The sequence below is a fragment of the Centruroides vittatus genome, unplaced genomic scaffold (assembly GCF_030686945.1).
Source record: "Centruroides vittatus isolate TY-2023 unplaced genomic scaffold, ASM3068694v2 scaffold_324, whole genome shotgun sequence".
NCBI classification, from domain to species: Eukaryota; Metazoa; Arthropoda; class Arachnida; order Scorpiones; family Buthidae; genus Centruroides; species Centruroides vittatus.
The window spans coordinates 2637326-2653105 of record NW_027122701.1 but is presented as its reverse complement, the minus strand read 5'-3'; the positions used below and the strand labels follow the sequence as shown (position 1 = coordinate 2653105).

At 29.8% G+C, this 15780-nt stretch overlaps 1 protein-coding gene across 3 annotated transcripts in view; it reads right to left on the bottom strand.

Annotated features, from left to right (window-relative positions):
• The window catches only part of LOC136988190 (potassium voltage-gated channel subfamily KQT member 1-like), an 84889-nt gene that overhangs the window by 9281 nt on the left and 59828 nt on the right, over window positions 1-15780 (bottom strand). For all 3 annotated transcript variants that reach the window (XM_067286020.1, XM_067286021.1, XM_067286022.1), the window contains exons 2-5: window positions 2513-2603; window positions 2217-2343; window positions 1950-2125; window positions 1017-1145 (exon numbers count right to left, since the gene is read on the bottom strand). In XM_067286020.1, coding sequence (XP_067142121.1) covers window positions 1017-1145; window positions 1950-2125; window positions 2217-2343; window positions 2513-2603 — 523 coding nt within the window. The remainder of the gene's footprint in view (window positions 1-1016; window positions 1146-1949; window positions 2126-2216; window positions 2344-2512; window positions 2604-15780) is intronic.

Genomic DNA, 15780 nt, shown 5'->3' with positions numbered 1-15780 from the left:
GGAAAAATATTAGTGTGCTTTAAAAAATCATCGGAAAATCTTCAATTTTTAATATATTTTCCGAATAAATAAGAAAACTATCAGAGAACAAGTAATTATATGTTTTTATAAGAGTTCATTAGTGAATAATTGGTAAAAATATCGACTGATTTAATATAATTAAGCAGATCTTACTCCTGTAACAAAGTTAAGATATAATTATGAAATTCTATATTTGAAAAAAATAATCTTTGGAATTACTTTTAGAATTGAATTAATCATAGAAAATTTTAATTTTGTAAAATCAGGGAGAGATTGAATTAATGGGATAAGGCAACGCAGTACATGGACGATTTACCAAGAGGTTACCCCAGAAAGGACTTTCTATGGGAAACCCTATGTAGTCCCTATGTAGGAGTTAGACACGTGAAGAAAACATAGAAAACTGCACATGATGAGACACGAACCTGCCACTAATTGCCAATGGTTTTAAGATGGTAGGTTCAGTACTTATGATGATAGGGTAGCAGCGGTATTGAATATTATTCCTTTTGCCCGCCAGTAGCTGAGCTACTGGCGGGCAAAAGGAAGAGAAAGAAATACACAAAAATAAAAGATATGAACACATCATAACGTTTAGAAAGAAATTTAAAATTTTGATATAAAATATTTACTAAAGATTTTAACAAAAAAAAGAGATAGTAAAAGTTTTAATCGCACGGATAAGCAGGAAAAAAAATACAAAAAACAGAATTATTTAAAACTTAAACATGAAACAATGTTTCAACGAATATATAAATAATCATACGAAAAAATTTTCCGTTTGGTTTGTACTGAATAAAATAAATATTTTTCAGAGATTAAAAACAAGACATGTCAACTACAATCGGTGCTGCACAATAAACATATCTTTCCTACCTTCAAGTCATGTTTTAAATCTCTTATTGTGCATTTAAAAATGAATAATTTAATTTTAAAGTGCTTTTAAAATTTTTTAAAAATATATTTTTAATTTAAAACTTTTAAAACAGACTTACCACACCCCACCATAATGCATCAGCAAAATTTTTATATTTGGAATTTTCTGCATCTTTTTCGGCAAGAAAGACTAAAAACGACGAAAAAATCAATCCCAGGAAGCCAATATAAAGCGTAGTAATTAGTTCCTGTAAGTAAATATTTGTTTTCAATTCATCAAATAAACGTAACACTAAAATAAATAAATAAAAGTTGATAAATAATACTTTTACACACACTTAAATAAAAACTTTTATTTAAAGATAAAAGCAAGAAAATAAATTTATTTATAGATTTATTTACGTTTAATTTTGTTTTCCTTGCGCTTTATTGTTAAGTAAGGTCCTTAAATAGACACCTTACTTAATTGTTTGTGAAGTTAGATAAAGAGAACAAAAGCATACAGCATAAGAAATGTACAGATACAATGTGATTTTGTATTGATTTGTGTTAAATAAAAAATCATTTGTGTATTTTTGCTCGTGAAAAACATATTTTTATTTTATTTACAGAAAAATATATTTCAAAATCAAAGCTCATACTCAAAAAATGGTAACAGGATTCTTTAGAACTTGTATGGGATCCGGGGTAGAGCGGGCCCCTTTTGCCTTTTTATTTGTCTGTTTTTCTTGAACGAATAAGATACGTAGAATGTTACATTACTAATACAATATATTGTTACATAGGCTTAAGCAGTTTAATTTATTGTTAGTAAAAATAATATTAATTTATAGAGGTGGTCTCTCTCCGGGCCAGGGAAAAAATCCCCAGCACCCCTTTTCGACTGCCGTAAATAGAGTTCATTAAAATTGGTTTCGAACCTATGTTCGACGGACATTTTCTCTTGTTAAGCGATCGACAAAGAACAAAAGATGATGAAAATTGTTCTAATCTATAAGATAATGCTGCATATTACAATGTAAGCGGTAAATGATGCAATAAAACCACATTACCTGCCTATGGGCATAAACTACGGAACCTAGCAACTTCCAGGTTCCTCCTCGTCTGTCCATTCTCACCATCCTTAGAATCTGGAAGAACCTTAAGCCACGTAAAGCCGAAGCAGCGAACACTTGGCCACTACTCCCGACGGCCAAGACAATAATCGATGCGATAATCACAATTATATCTGAAATTCAATAATATTAATAAAGATAGAATTAGCAACGTGTAATAGTTTCATCCTTATCAAATGTTATTTAATCATTAATTATACTTACCTATGATACAGAAGGGGCTATGAAGGAATCTTAAACGTCCTATCCAACCTTGATAACGAGATCGACAACCGGCCGACCAAAGGCGTAGGAAAAATTCTAATGTGAACCACACTACCATAAGTATTTCCTGAAGATAGAATATTCAGAATGATTCTCTAACATTCAATAACTTGATAAATACTTCACTACGCAGATTATTTTTTTGTACTTCAAACATATTTACACGGTGCAAATGTAATAATACCTTCGACAATGATTTTCATTGCGATTTTCATATAAAACTTTCATTAACTTACCATTCTCAATAAGATATCACTAGAGATCTGTTCGTATTCGCTTATTGTAGAAAATACACTGAGCACAAGACAAAAGAAAACCATACAAAACCTGTAGAAGAGAGAAAACCTTTTAATTCTTATTAATAAAAGCTCACATAACTCAGATTTTTTTAAATAAATAATTGTTTTAAGCTAAATTATTTTACAATTCTGCTTTTAATCGTTAATTTAATTTTCTTTCTTCACCAATATCAGTTACAGTGTAATAAAATTTTTAAAAAGTTACATGATATTATCAGTTTTAACTCTACTTCAGAGCATATTTTTATGATCTCTTTACAAAATAATACAAGTTACTTTTAATCTCTTAACTAAAATTTTACAACATTCTATTTATATCAAAAATAATACATTTAAACGTATTAAAGCAGGTTACGAGAGAATTTTAGGAAGTTACGTGTAGTTTAAGGATAAAAGACTGAAGCTAATTCCATTACAATAGTCATAAGCTCCTAATTACAGGGTAGATAAGAGGTATTATGAATCATAATACCAACTGCAAGCAACTCTCCAAGATATCAACAATCTAAATATACCGATTTTCTCTTCCTTGTTATTTAACATAGAATGCAAATCGCGGAATTCGCTTCTCTTTCGTATGCAGTTATATATAGTAGCGTAACCAGGGAGAGGTTCCCTTTGTAAATAAATGAAGAAAAATCAAACAAGTAAAAGAAAATGATTAGAATATGACAGATACACTTATATACATGTATATACAATATCTAACACTTTACTCTTCGTCCACAGCGCTAGTTGATGAAGAGCAAGCTAATGGCTGCATCCACTAACGCTGTGCAAACTTATATTTATCTAGGAATGAATATAAGTTTGCGTATTCTAATTCGGTTTCCCTGATATCTATTCTAGTTACGTTCTGGTTATATAAAACTGTAATTAAAATAAAAATAAAATATTTCGTTTACATAATTTTTCAAAATTATTTATAAAAAAAAAGGATTCAAATCTCTGCTTTAATACTGTAAAATTACAAAATTGAAAAGGTGAAAAATTCATTTTCATTCATTTTAATTTATTTAAAAAAATTATTCACATCTGCTCCATCTTTGTTTTTAAAGTTTCAATTAATTTAATCTGAAAACTTAATTTATTAGGCATTTTGTCAAAGTAACGAGACGAATATAAACTTTTAGTAATTATTTTGTTAGGAAAAAAGGAAAATTGCAGAGATTTAGTTTTGATATTGAACTAAATTTTAATTTAAAATAAATGCAAATTTTACTTCAAAGAATTAATACTTTAATTCTTTATAACAAAGAAGAAAAAAGAATAACATTAAAATCTTATAATAAAGCTAAAATTCATTATTTTCTAAGTAAAATATTTATTAAAATGACGTAGTAATGTTCTTTTTCTGTATATAAATAAAGCTTCGATAAGATAAAGAAAATAATCAATCAAAACTTTATCTTGTGTGCATTTTAGCTTAATTTATTTGATGTGGTGCCGATAAAAACAGAAATAATAAATCTGTTTTAAGTCATTTCAAAACGTATATTTTTAAAAAAATATTATATTAATTATTCATTTTCCGTGTCAAATTGCAATATAAAGATTATTATTCTCATTGAAACATTGAAGAATTACCTTAATTGGAAATTTTAAAAGAATTAAAACTTGGAATTAATGGATTTTAACGTAAACAAAAATTAATTCCGGAGAAGAATTAAAAGAATAATAATCAAATTTTTGCGATTTTCTGTGCTAATTATTAAATTTAGTAAATTTGTAATTCACAAGCGCATCTTTAATTGAAGTGATGTTTGTTTAAGTGTTATTTACATTCAATTATATTTTAAAAGTTCATTTATATCCGTATTATTAATTATTTTTAAATTATAAAACAAATTAAATTATAACTTAAGTAAACTAGGAAGTCCATTATGGTCCACATATCTGGACCAATTCCAATTTTTTTTTCAAGAAATGACTAGCTTACCACTTATTTTGACCAATTCCATACCTACAATCCGGACTGTAATCTAAACTATAGGTATGGAATTGGTCAAAATATTGATGGGCGATAATGGGCTCCCCTAATTTGTAGGCCTATATTCTTTTAACTCTTCTCATCAAGAGGGTCTTTTTAACCATGTTAGTCGTGAATTCGGCCAGGCCAAAAATGGAACGCGGCCGGTTAGTGGGGTCAGATCGCCTTATGGTGTTACTCGCTTGGATTCGATCCCGGAAGCACGTTAATCCTCTCGATCATCAGATTGTAATGTTCTTCTAATTTATATATTTGTAGGCATGAGGCAAAGCAACGCATGGCTGATCTATCAAGGGGACATCCTAGAAGGACTTTCTTGAAAAACTGCTTATTTGGGTGTTAGGCAGGCGAAGAAAAATCCGGAAAACTTCACGTGACAAGTCCGTCGTGAGAACCCATGCCCGTACCAGTCTTTACTGGTTTTATCCATTCGGCCGTTGATGGACCTAATTTATATTTGATATATTTCTTTTTTAATATATTTATAATAATCTTACGTTACTGTATGTAATATTTTATATGTGCGAATCCTCATCATTTATCGCAGCAATACCGTTTCTATCCTGAAAGACCAAATAATTCATCTACACGAATACCAAATTACACTTTATTCATATGAAATTGCTCTTACTTCACTAACTTTTGTGAATACGTCGACACACTTCAAACCTAAATAAAGATTTGAATGGCAGAAATATATATATTTATAACAAACAATACAGTCTGAGTTGCAATTTCATGGCATTTCGTACTCTACTTCAGTTCATGTATTGTATAAATTTTTATTTCCTATCGAATTTTTCTCCTGTTGACATTTCTAGATAACTTTATTTGTCATTCGGCTTGCAATATTTTTTGAATCTGATGGATTTTTTTCTTTCTTTCTACACTGGAAGGACTTTCTATTATAGATTTTACGAAGATAAAACAAATTATCGTTTGTTTATGTTTAGTCTTTTGTTATTACGCTAATAAATAAAGAAAAATTGTTTTGAAAATTTCTTCTTTCAATGCTTACAAGTAAATTACAGTAACTACGTATCGTCGTGTTAGCACGTAAGGAATGTAATCCTCACATTTCAGCGTGACAATTACACACGGAATATTACAAAATTCTAAATTTAATTTACAAATTACAACATTACAATCAAGCGAATCGTGTGGAACTAAAAAATGTCAACATTACAAATCTCAACGCAAAACAAAGCAGTTAATTTAACTCATAATTAAATGCCATCAGAGATAAGTCTAACAATAAAAGTTTATTGTTATTGTTATTATTATTATTATTATTATGGGGAACTATTTAAATTATTTAAAATTATTTTCACATTAGCTGATTTGATTTTAAGTAGTTCTATAAGTACATATTTTTAAAAATAAGCAAGCAATTTTAAATTTTCAATGTGTTTTCACTTTTTTTTTTTTTTGCGATATAATTACAGAATTTTATAATTTAAAATACCGTGATTGTACTTAATTTCGTATCGAGTGTGTCATGAAATCTAGTTTCATGCTGCTACATGTTACATGAAGATTTTGAAGGAAAGCATCAGCAAAAGGAGTATTCTTAAACCAGAACATGATACATGTAACCTGCCAAGTCTGACAGTGGCTTTCTTTGAGCTGACAATGTTTGAATTTGACTTCAAAAAACCAAACCCGTATGAGAATATTGCCCCTTTTGTTGAGAACTGATACTTTCCCGCAAGGTAAAAGGAGCACTTTGCGGATTTTAAGATAAATTTTTGTTTGTATACGACAATTGACACGTGGGCAATCTGCCGAGAGAAATGCCTCCCGGGAGAATTTTCCATGGTAAACTGGTCCTTATTTAGATGTTACCAACGTGAAGAAAACCCGGAAAACTCCACGTGGCCAGTCCGTCGGCGAGGCGCAAACCAAGTGGTCAGTGTTAGTGGTGTTATTCACTCGGCCACTGGTGGACTGATTTTATGACACATACTGCATATAAAACAAAGCAAAATTATTTCATTTCTTCCCAATAAAATGTAAAAATTTGTGTTTCATAGCTTGATAATATACAAATGATATTCATTTTATTTAAATCTGTTATGTTCTTGATTTACATTAATATAGAATCAAAACATTTCCTAATGATTTACTTCTCAGTCAATTTCTGTTTGTTTCAACATAAAACTGTATTAATTTTTAACTTGAAAAAACGACACTGGGTAAAAGAAAATTTACATATAATTAATTAACGATGAATAAAACAAGTTTTAAAAATCTAGCAACGAGTTGCGTAACTTTCTCGGTTTTTATGAAATTTTATTTTAAAAATAACATTTGTATTACTAATCAAAATAAATAACCAAATTGTATGTGGCGCCATCTATTATGGTATTTTGTTCTAAAAATTTTATATATTTTTTAATTGTTATAAAATAGCAAAAGACTTAATTTTGAACGTGGAGATGAGTTTTATAAAACACGTTACAAATTTTTGCCAAGACAATGAAGATTTTACTTGTTAGCATTAAGTCTGACCCTCACGAAATATATCACGTGACCACCCTCTATCTCCTTGACCTTTTACAACCAAAATTTAATAGCGTCAATGTCCCTTATATACAAGCCACCGTGCCAAATTTCGTTGCCTTTTATGACTTTTTTTTTGGTTGAGGAGGTCACAAAACGTAGAGATTTGCAAAAAACTCGGAGGGTCAAATTTGACACGATTCCATTAGTTTCCCTCGTTATATATACATAATAGCCGGAAAAGTAAAATTAAATTAAAATCACTGTTTTGATAAATTATAAAATTAAATTTATATAAGCAAACGAACGATGAAACCGCTTGGATGGTTTTAAAAAAATAAACTATTTTTTTTAATAAAGGAAAATAACATTCTCGAAGCACATTAAGTCATCTGTCACTTTTTTTTAGCTTGCTAGTGGCTGAGTGGATAAAACCAATGAACAGTGACAAACACTGGTAATTGGTTGCGGGTTCGCGCCTCACCAACAGGCAGGCCACGTTAGAGTTTTCTGAGTTTTCCTCGTGTGTTTAACATCTAAACAGGAGCCACTTTTCCTTAGAAAGTCCTCCCGGGTGGCAGATCGCCCATGTGTTGCGTTGCCACATCCCATCAAACCAATCAATTTTTCTTCGTTCTCCATCAAACTAGAATATTTGATTTAGTTTTCTTTTTCCCGACAGGAGCATTTTCGTAATCTTTTTACTAATTTAGAAACTAGACATTTTAATTTATTAAGTAAACGCTTTTATTTAACTTACTTTGTATCACGTCCTCAAACCTAGCAACTCAAATTTCATCCACTATAAATTAAAGTATAAGGCTAAAACTTTGAGGACATATCTAAGTCGGATGGCAATACAATTTAATAGTGTTTTAAGGAGTGGTCCTTCACCATCCCTTTTCATTTCCAAAACCCGACAAACAATTAAATGTGAAATTTAATCGTGTATATGTGTAAATGCGTTGTAGTGATGTATACGGTGGGGATGGAGTAAATATATTTTTTCTCGGTTACTTTTTGTTAGATTTTTTAACAGAAAATCGCTCCGTTTCGAAGACTTCTTTTTTCGTTTAATGCAGGCTTCCATTTTATTCAGGTTCTGTTTTAGACAGGTTTTACTTATCTATGTAGGTAGGTTCATGATCTAAGATTGCCTCGGAGGCTCTCGTCTATAGTTAAGTAACTGTTCGGTCTCATCGCTCAATTAAGATTTAATAAACATGTCACCCACAGGAAGAAGATTCCACCGTTTGTAAACATTGTGATAACTTACATAGCGGAATTAATTACAACTTACGTTTCATTCAATTAAGAAATTAAGAATACTTGTAATTAATTGGGTGAGATTTCTAGATTAAAAGAAAAATTATGCGTTTATATGTATGCCTGTATCGGAAATCTGACTTAATACTGAAGTGTTACGTCACAGATGGTATGACCCTTACTAGACATCATACGTCATCACCGACGTCACGAAATACTTATTATTTTTCCGATGACGTTATTAGCGATGATAATTTATTTGACGTTATAAATAACGCTATTAGAAACTGAAGTTCCATATAAAAGACATATTCATCTGCCATATTTACTTCTTCTTCTAAACCATTAATATAATAATATTTTATAGATTAATTGTCAGTAATGAAAGTAAGTTATTTATATTTTAATTTGTATGAAAAATATCAATAATTAACAGCATTATAATTTTGAAAACTTCATAAATTAATTTCAAATCCGAACAGACATGTGCAGTTTATAATTATAAATATTTAACTATACACAGTAAATAACCTAAATATGGCGATTTATTTGTTAACCTCGCCCTCTATTCGGATTCCTAGAAACTGATGTACTGAAGTAGGAATTGGATTAAATGGAATACCGTAACGTAGCACGTGGGCGATCAGCCTCACGAATGAATTTTCTATGGAAAACTTACCCCTGTTTAAAGTGAATAAAACCCGGATAACTCCACCCATGGTGTAGCGTGAACCCACGATCAATGTTCAGATTTTGGCCGGATGGCCAAACGGTTAAAGCGGCAACCTACCGCTCTGGGGACCCGGGATCGAATACGGACGGGTCAAAAAACCTAGGAATGGTCCGTCTGGATACGTCGGGCCCCGTCCTTCACCACTCGGTCGCGCCATTATGGGCTTGGCCGAACCCGTAATAGGTTTGCTAGAAAGAGGCCCTCTTAAGGCATAGAGTTAAAAAAGAAGAGAAAAGAAAATGTGTTCAGGAGTTTTATCGACTCGAATCACTGTTATCATAGAGTATTGCTGAACAGCTTTGAATGAGATACAAGAGTCGACATGAAGTTCTCTGAATCATCAACGTCTTACAAAAACTCTGTTACAACTGCTAAGTTTAGCTTGTGAATAATCATACGAACAAGCTGAATGAAAAAAAAAAAAAATTATAAAAAATGTGTAAATTATCCGGCATCAATCGTTTATTATATAAGTTAATTCTTTATTACTTTTCTTTCGACGAAAAATTATACCTTTAATTAAATATTTAAAGTAAAACAAGACTATCGGCCAGATTCAATGCGTGCCTCTCTGAAGAACTGAGGTTCGGATCCGGACGATCAAAACTCCCCAGGATTTTTCGGGGTGGTCGAGCCCCGTCCCTTACCAACCCTATTGTGGGCCTGGCCAAGCTCGATGAAACGCATTCTTAGTGCCTACAGGGCAGAAAGAGTCGAAAGAAAAAATCTTTGTTTTTTTCGGTTCATCAGACTAATCTTTACATTATTCAAGTGACGAATTTGATTTTGCGCACAGCTGTTCTTCGATTATCGAAAATCAAACAACTTGTTTCTCCAAGAAAAACAGACAGAAAGGACGATCATTTCCCTTTTTATTTGTTTTCAGAAAATTGTGTTCGAGTAAATAACTCATCATCATCTTTAAATAATACTTTTTGCAACTGTTCATTTTACTAAATAAAAGATCCTTTTTTTAAATATTAAATTTAGTCTTATTGTGATTTTTATAGCGAAAAGTATTGAAAATCTTTTCGATAAACCTTCTGCAACTATACATTAAATGAAGAAAAATATGTAACGCGGAAGATAGATTTATTGACATTAAACAAAATCCATCACATTTTACAACACGAATTTATTCGGAGATAATTTACGCGATTTAATTACAATTAATTATAAAATTATCTACGAGCGTTCTCTATAACGAAGCTATTTAAAATTATAAACTGTCGATAAGTAAAATCTCCTCTTACTTAAAATTTGTACAGTCATTAATTATAATTAGACAAATTTGCTCTTAAACTTATTAAATATTAAATATTTGTATCGTGAAAAATACTCCGGGGCATCGATTTAAGCTCCCTTATTCAAAAATTAAATAAATAAATATAGTCGAACGTCTAACAACGGCCACTTTTTCAGGAACGTATTTTTTCTCTGAACAAAAATGCAAACAAAATAACTTCCGAACAATGGCCATTTTTGTTTTTTTTGTTCCCATAATCATCGTTGTAGAGAGGTTTGACTGTATAATAAAGACAAGACAATTATATGTATTGCAATGTTTTTCAGCAAAGAAAACAATGGTTTAAAATCGTCTCTTGTAAACACGTGTCCTTTTTAAACAGAACAGAATTTAATTCTAATTTTAATTTACTTAACTATATTTCTTTATAAATAAAAATATATTAAAAAGTAATTTTTTCTACATTTTATTCTAAGTTTTTAAATGTAATCACCATAAAGATTCTTGCCGTTTACGGAAATTGTGTATTAAATCATTATAATTATTACACTAGAATAAAAGTTATGACCGCGTGTAACACAATTTCTTGTTACAACCGTGAAACTGCTATTAAAATTATGTGTAATGATTACAGCTATATCTGAGATCTTTCAACCTCTGAGGGATTGCCATCCCTCAGAGGATCACACAACCTTCCAATTGGCAAAAAGGAGGTCAAACTGTGTTGTAATACGTAGAGAATTTTTCAAAAAAATTCTAAATTACATGTATTAACGTGTCTTGTAGTTATTATTGGCATTTTAAGAATCTGTTTATTTAAACAGTGGATGCCTTTCATCAATCATTCAAAGTTCGTGCTAGTTGTCGTCGCCTTAGACTATTTTCAAAACTGTGACTATATATAATCTCGGGAAATTATTTATTATAGTTATAGTGATACAATATGACGTAATAATACTAACATATTTATTTATCTTTTGATATAATTATGCTACAGCATATATTACACGTGAAATCTTCGCACTAATCAGTATGAGATCGATAACAAACCAATTCTTCACCACTTTTTGTTTCCCGTATTTCGCTTCTGTCTTATTTTAGTTTCCATGGTAACTTACGAAAGTACAACACTCTTTACAGAATAAAAATACTTATTGATCCGAAGTTTGTATATTTTATGCCGGTTGGTACTTAAGTTAAAGATTCTTATTCTATTTGAAAAATCTATAAAATAATTTACTCATATTATAAAATTTTATGTATATATGTTTATAAATATACATAAAATCTTCTATTTTTTACTTCACAGTATAAAATAAATTCATTATATACTCTAGCATAGGCCTACTTTTAAATCGTTCATCCTCTTTTAATATGCGAAAGATTATAGTGTTACCCAAGATTTAATCTTTTTGTGGCCCTAAGCTGTAACGTACAAGGTATAACAGGCTCTTCTCCTGTACCAAATAATGATACATGCGAAAATGAAAGGCTCCAGGCCCTCTTGACGGCAGGGAATCGCGATTTACCAGTTGAGGACTACTGTATATATATCGACAAGCGTGCTTCAAATTGCCTTAATCACTGTTTAACTTGTTCTGATAGAAGCGTAACATATACAAGCAATAATTATTCTTCTTCGTGTCGTTAACGATCGAAGCATTATCGAACAAACCACACAAATTATCCCCCGAAAAGTAGTATTAGTTATTTACGCTCTAAATAAACATTTCGTTGTATATTATTAATGGATATTTAAAAAAGAATGATATTACGAAAGTCTAAAATAACCTTGACGATAAATTTCTAGCATGGAATCGCAGAGCATCATCAGTATTACTCATGTAGTTGGGTCGATAACGTAATGTGTGGTGGGCAATAAAGAAAGTGCTTGCTAATATCTAAGTTACTATTACCTCTGACTTAATAAGCAAAATAGAGCTACATTTTAAACATTGCGATTTGTGCGAAGAAGATAATTTATCTCGCTGATAGGTGTTTATAAATGTTACCAATTTCAAGTAGTTTGTAAACGTAGAGGTACAGACTTTTAGTTTGAAAATCTTTATAATACGGTCGTACCTTGATATAACGCCAACGTTAGCATTAATTTAAATCGAATGCGACGCTAAACTGAAGGCCCAGAGTACCAACAAGTTTGAAAGTCACGTGATTTGGCGATAACAACGATCCTTTGCAAGAAGGATCATTGTTATCACCAAAGGTAACATCGAACATTTATTAGCCTAATTGACACAGGCTGAAGCATTATCTATTTAATATTCAAGAGAAAGGTCAGTTAAGTGTGGCGTTATATAGGAGGGCTCTACATCGAGGTTTGACTGTGCTAAATAAACTATATAAACAATTATTTAACGTGTTTGTATTTCAGCTTATTATCGATTGGATTTAATATTCAAACATGTCAGTTTTTAACATAATAAATCGGATAACCGGAAATTAAAGTTTATACACCAGTTGAAAGCATTAGAATGTACAATTAATTACTATAAATATTAACTAATTAAGAGTCCGAATGTCCATATTCCGATAATGATCACCGTAACAATGTGGAACAACGATGAAGAGTAACACGAACACATAATGAATAGTAGCTTATACTGTATTCTGTTTTAATTAATTTAGAATAAACTAATGTATCTATAAATTTTCAAGTTTATAAATGTTTATTTCCTGTATAAACGTGGAAATTTTGTATTCTCTATTAATTAGACAAAAAAAAGTGCTATTTATAATAACCGGAAATAGCATATTTCAATAGACACCTGGGATAAACATAGTTATTTTTATCGCAGGTGCGCGTTATACATCCGTTTACCTGATTTTTACGGAGTGAAAGTAAGCACTAGAGAATATTATTCTCTGGATAGAAAAGTTTATAAGAAAAATTTATCATTTTTCAAAGTAAAAATCCACATTAAAGGTATATAAATGTATAGAGAAAAATAATTTGTGTCTCCAGTATTCTCCTTAATGTATTTCTTCCTGGAATGATGTGAAAAGAAGCAATGGATACGAGTTACCCTGGAGCTATCCGAAGACAATGTCTTGCCTCTGTATAGTCGTCGAGAACATTAATAACAAGAGATAAGGACACAATTCTTAACTGCTTTATCCATTTTACCACTAAACGGAAGCTATTTGAAAAGTTACTTAGGCTTATTCCTCTTTAGAAAATTTTTTAAAATAATAATAATAAAAAATTTAAAGTATTTAATGATTAAAATACATTAATTTAACTTTAATTATTTAATAAAAATTTGATTATATTCAAGATTTTTTTAAATAAATTTATTGAAGAATTCCGAAAGCAATATAAAATCATTAATTTTAATTTTATGCAAAAATAATACTTTTTAAAATTTTTAAACGAAAGAATTCAGTTTTTAACATAATTCCATGCTTTCTTTCTACGGGTAAAATTTCTAAATAAATTAAAAATATATAATTACTTGTTGGTATGCGTAGATATACATTTGCTGAAAGTTATTATTAGTACGATTGAATGTTATATCTAATTAAAGTTATTTTTCGTGGCTGTGGCGTGTGGGAGTTAATGCCACAATTCAGATTAATGCAGTTTAATCAAATATCCTACTTGAGTTACAATGTAAATCACAATGTCACTAAGACAAATTACTTTCTTCGTGACCTAGCAACAAGAATTAGGACAGTAGTTTAAGATTAAAGAATTACAGTATATATCATATTTATTCTTTGTAATTTCTATTGAAAATCTCGTAAAAACATGGATACAACGTAAAGAGATATTCACTCTTTCTCTAGCATAAACGTAACTTTATATAAAATTTAAAAACTACAAATTAAATTTTTAAATGTAAGGGTTTTTTTAAAAACAAAATTATTATATATTTTATAGAATTTAATTGCGTTTTTTATTAAATAGATTTAAGAATAACAATAAAAAATTTCCACTTCATTATTCCCGAACTGAATAATATTATAACAGAATTTTTTTCTCGTAAAGATCAAGTTTCGTTATTATTTTAGTAGGGAAAATGCTAAATAAATTAAGAATGGAAAAATTAGAATGTAAGCTTTCTAGCATTTTGACATCTGAAGACAAGAAAAAGATGGAGAAGCACTTAATCTGTCAGATCTACTTTGCTAGTGAACATTAAAGCTCTGGTTATCACAAAACCAATAGCTATTAATGTCTCCAGTCAATCAGGCACCATGTATTTGTTCACCCACTGGTTTGTGAGCTCTTTTAGCCACTAGTTTACTATTGTTATAATCAAAAAATTATAGCAATATTCCCGATAAAAGTTCTTACACTTCACGAGTCTCTTATCTACAATAAGTTGAAATTTCGTCGTTAATTTCTATTTTTATTCCATTCACTCCTTAAAAAAAAATATGTGTAATTTAGAAAAAATCATAATTTTTCTCGTGTTGGAATTTATGACTTCGTTGAAATTAAACTCACGTTGGAAACGTAATCAAGCGCAGATCTTAATCAGAAATTGCATGCAAATTTTCAATATGGAGTTAATATTATATTATTTGAATTATTGATGCTTGAATTTAAAAAAAATTAAATTAAAATAATTAAATTTTTTTAAAATAAGGATTATTATTTTTATTGTTTCAAAAATTCGTGTAAAATTTTTTTAAATATTTTTTTTCTTATAAAAGATTGTTGAAAATAAAGAAATAAATCAACTATTACGAAAAAATTCGAATATAATAAGAGTAATAACGGGGAGGTCTGATTAAACAACTGAAAAGCATGCCAGATGTTTTTAATGTTTCTTTGATGTAACAACGTTTCGTGACTGTCAAAAAAATCTTATAAAAAATGAAATTACCTTTTCAACAAATAATTTGATTTTAGAATAAGAAAATTAAAAACATTTACGTAATATTCGAATAAAATTTAAATCACTAAATCCAATAATCTAACTCGAAAAGTTAATCCAAAGATTAAGAAAAATTGTAAACTTTTCTTTAAATTTACAGCAAATGAATTTTATTTTATAGAGCTATTATTTAATTATTCGAATTTTTTTATAGCGTTAACGAGTAATTCCATTATAAGGGACATCCCATCCGGTTTTATCCACTTAATGAATCCTTAAGGAAGCGCGTCACACCTTGCTTTTCCACGCGCAACAACTTCCCCCCCAAATTTAGCGCATTAATTAAACAGATTTTTTTCTTTTGAGTTATTCGAAATTAATGTCACATTTTCTCTTTAATTTAGATTTAAAGACGGTAAAAAAGATAGTAAGCAGCAATACGAAAACAATTAAAAAGACGTCACAATAATCATCTTCACTAAGTACTTTTACAACCCACAACTTTGACCATAAACTGCACAAGAAAACACATTATGCAAGTTTAATTGCTTTCTATCATTTGTAAGTGTGCGAAAGTAAACTTTTTGGTTAAACTAATTTTCTTTTGTGGGTTAGAGCTATAAT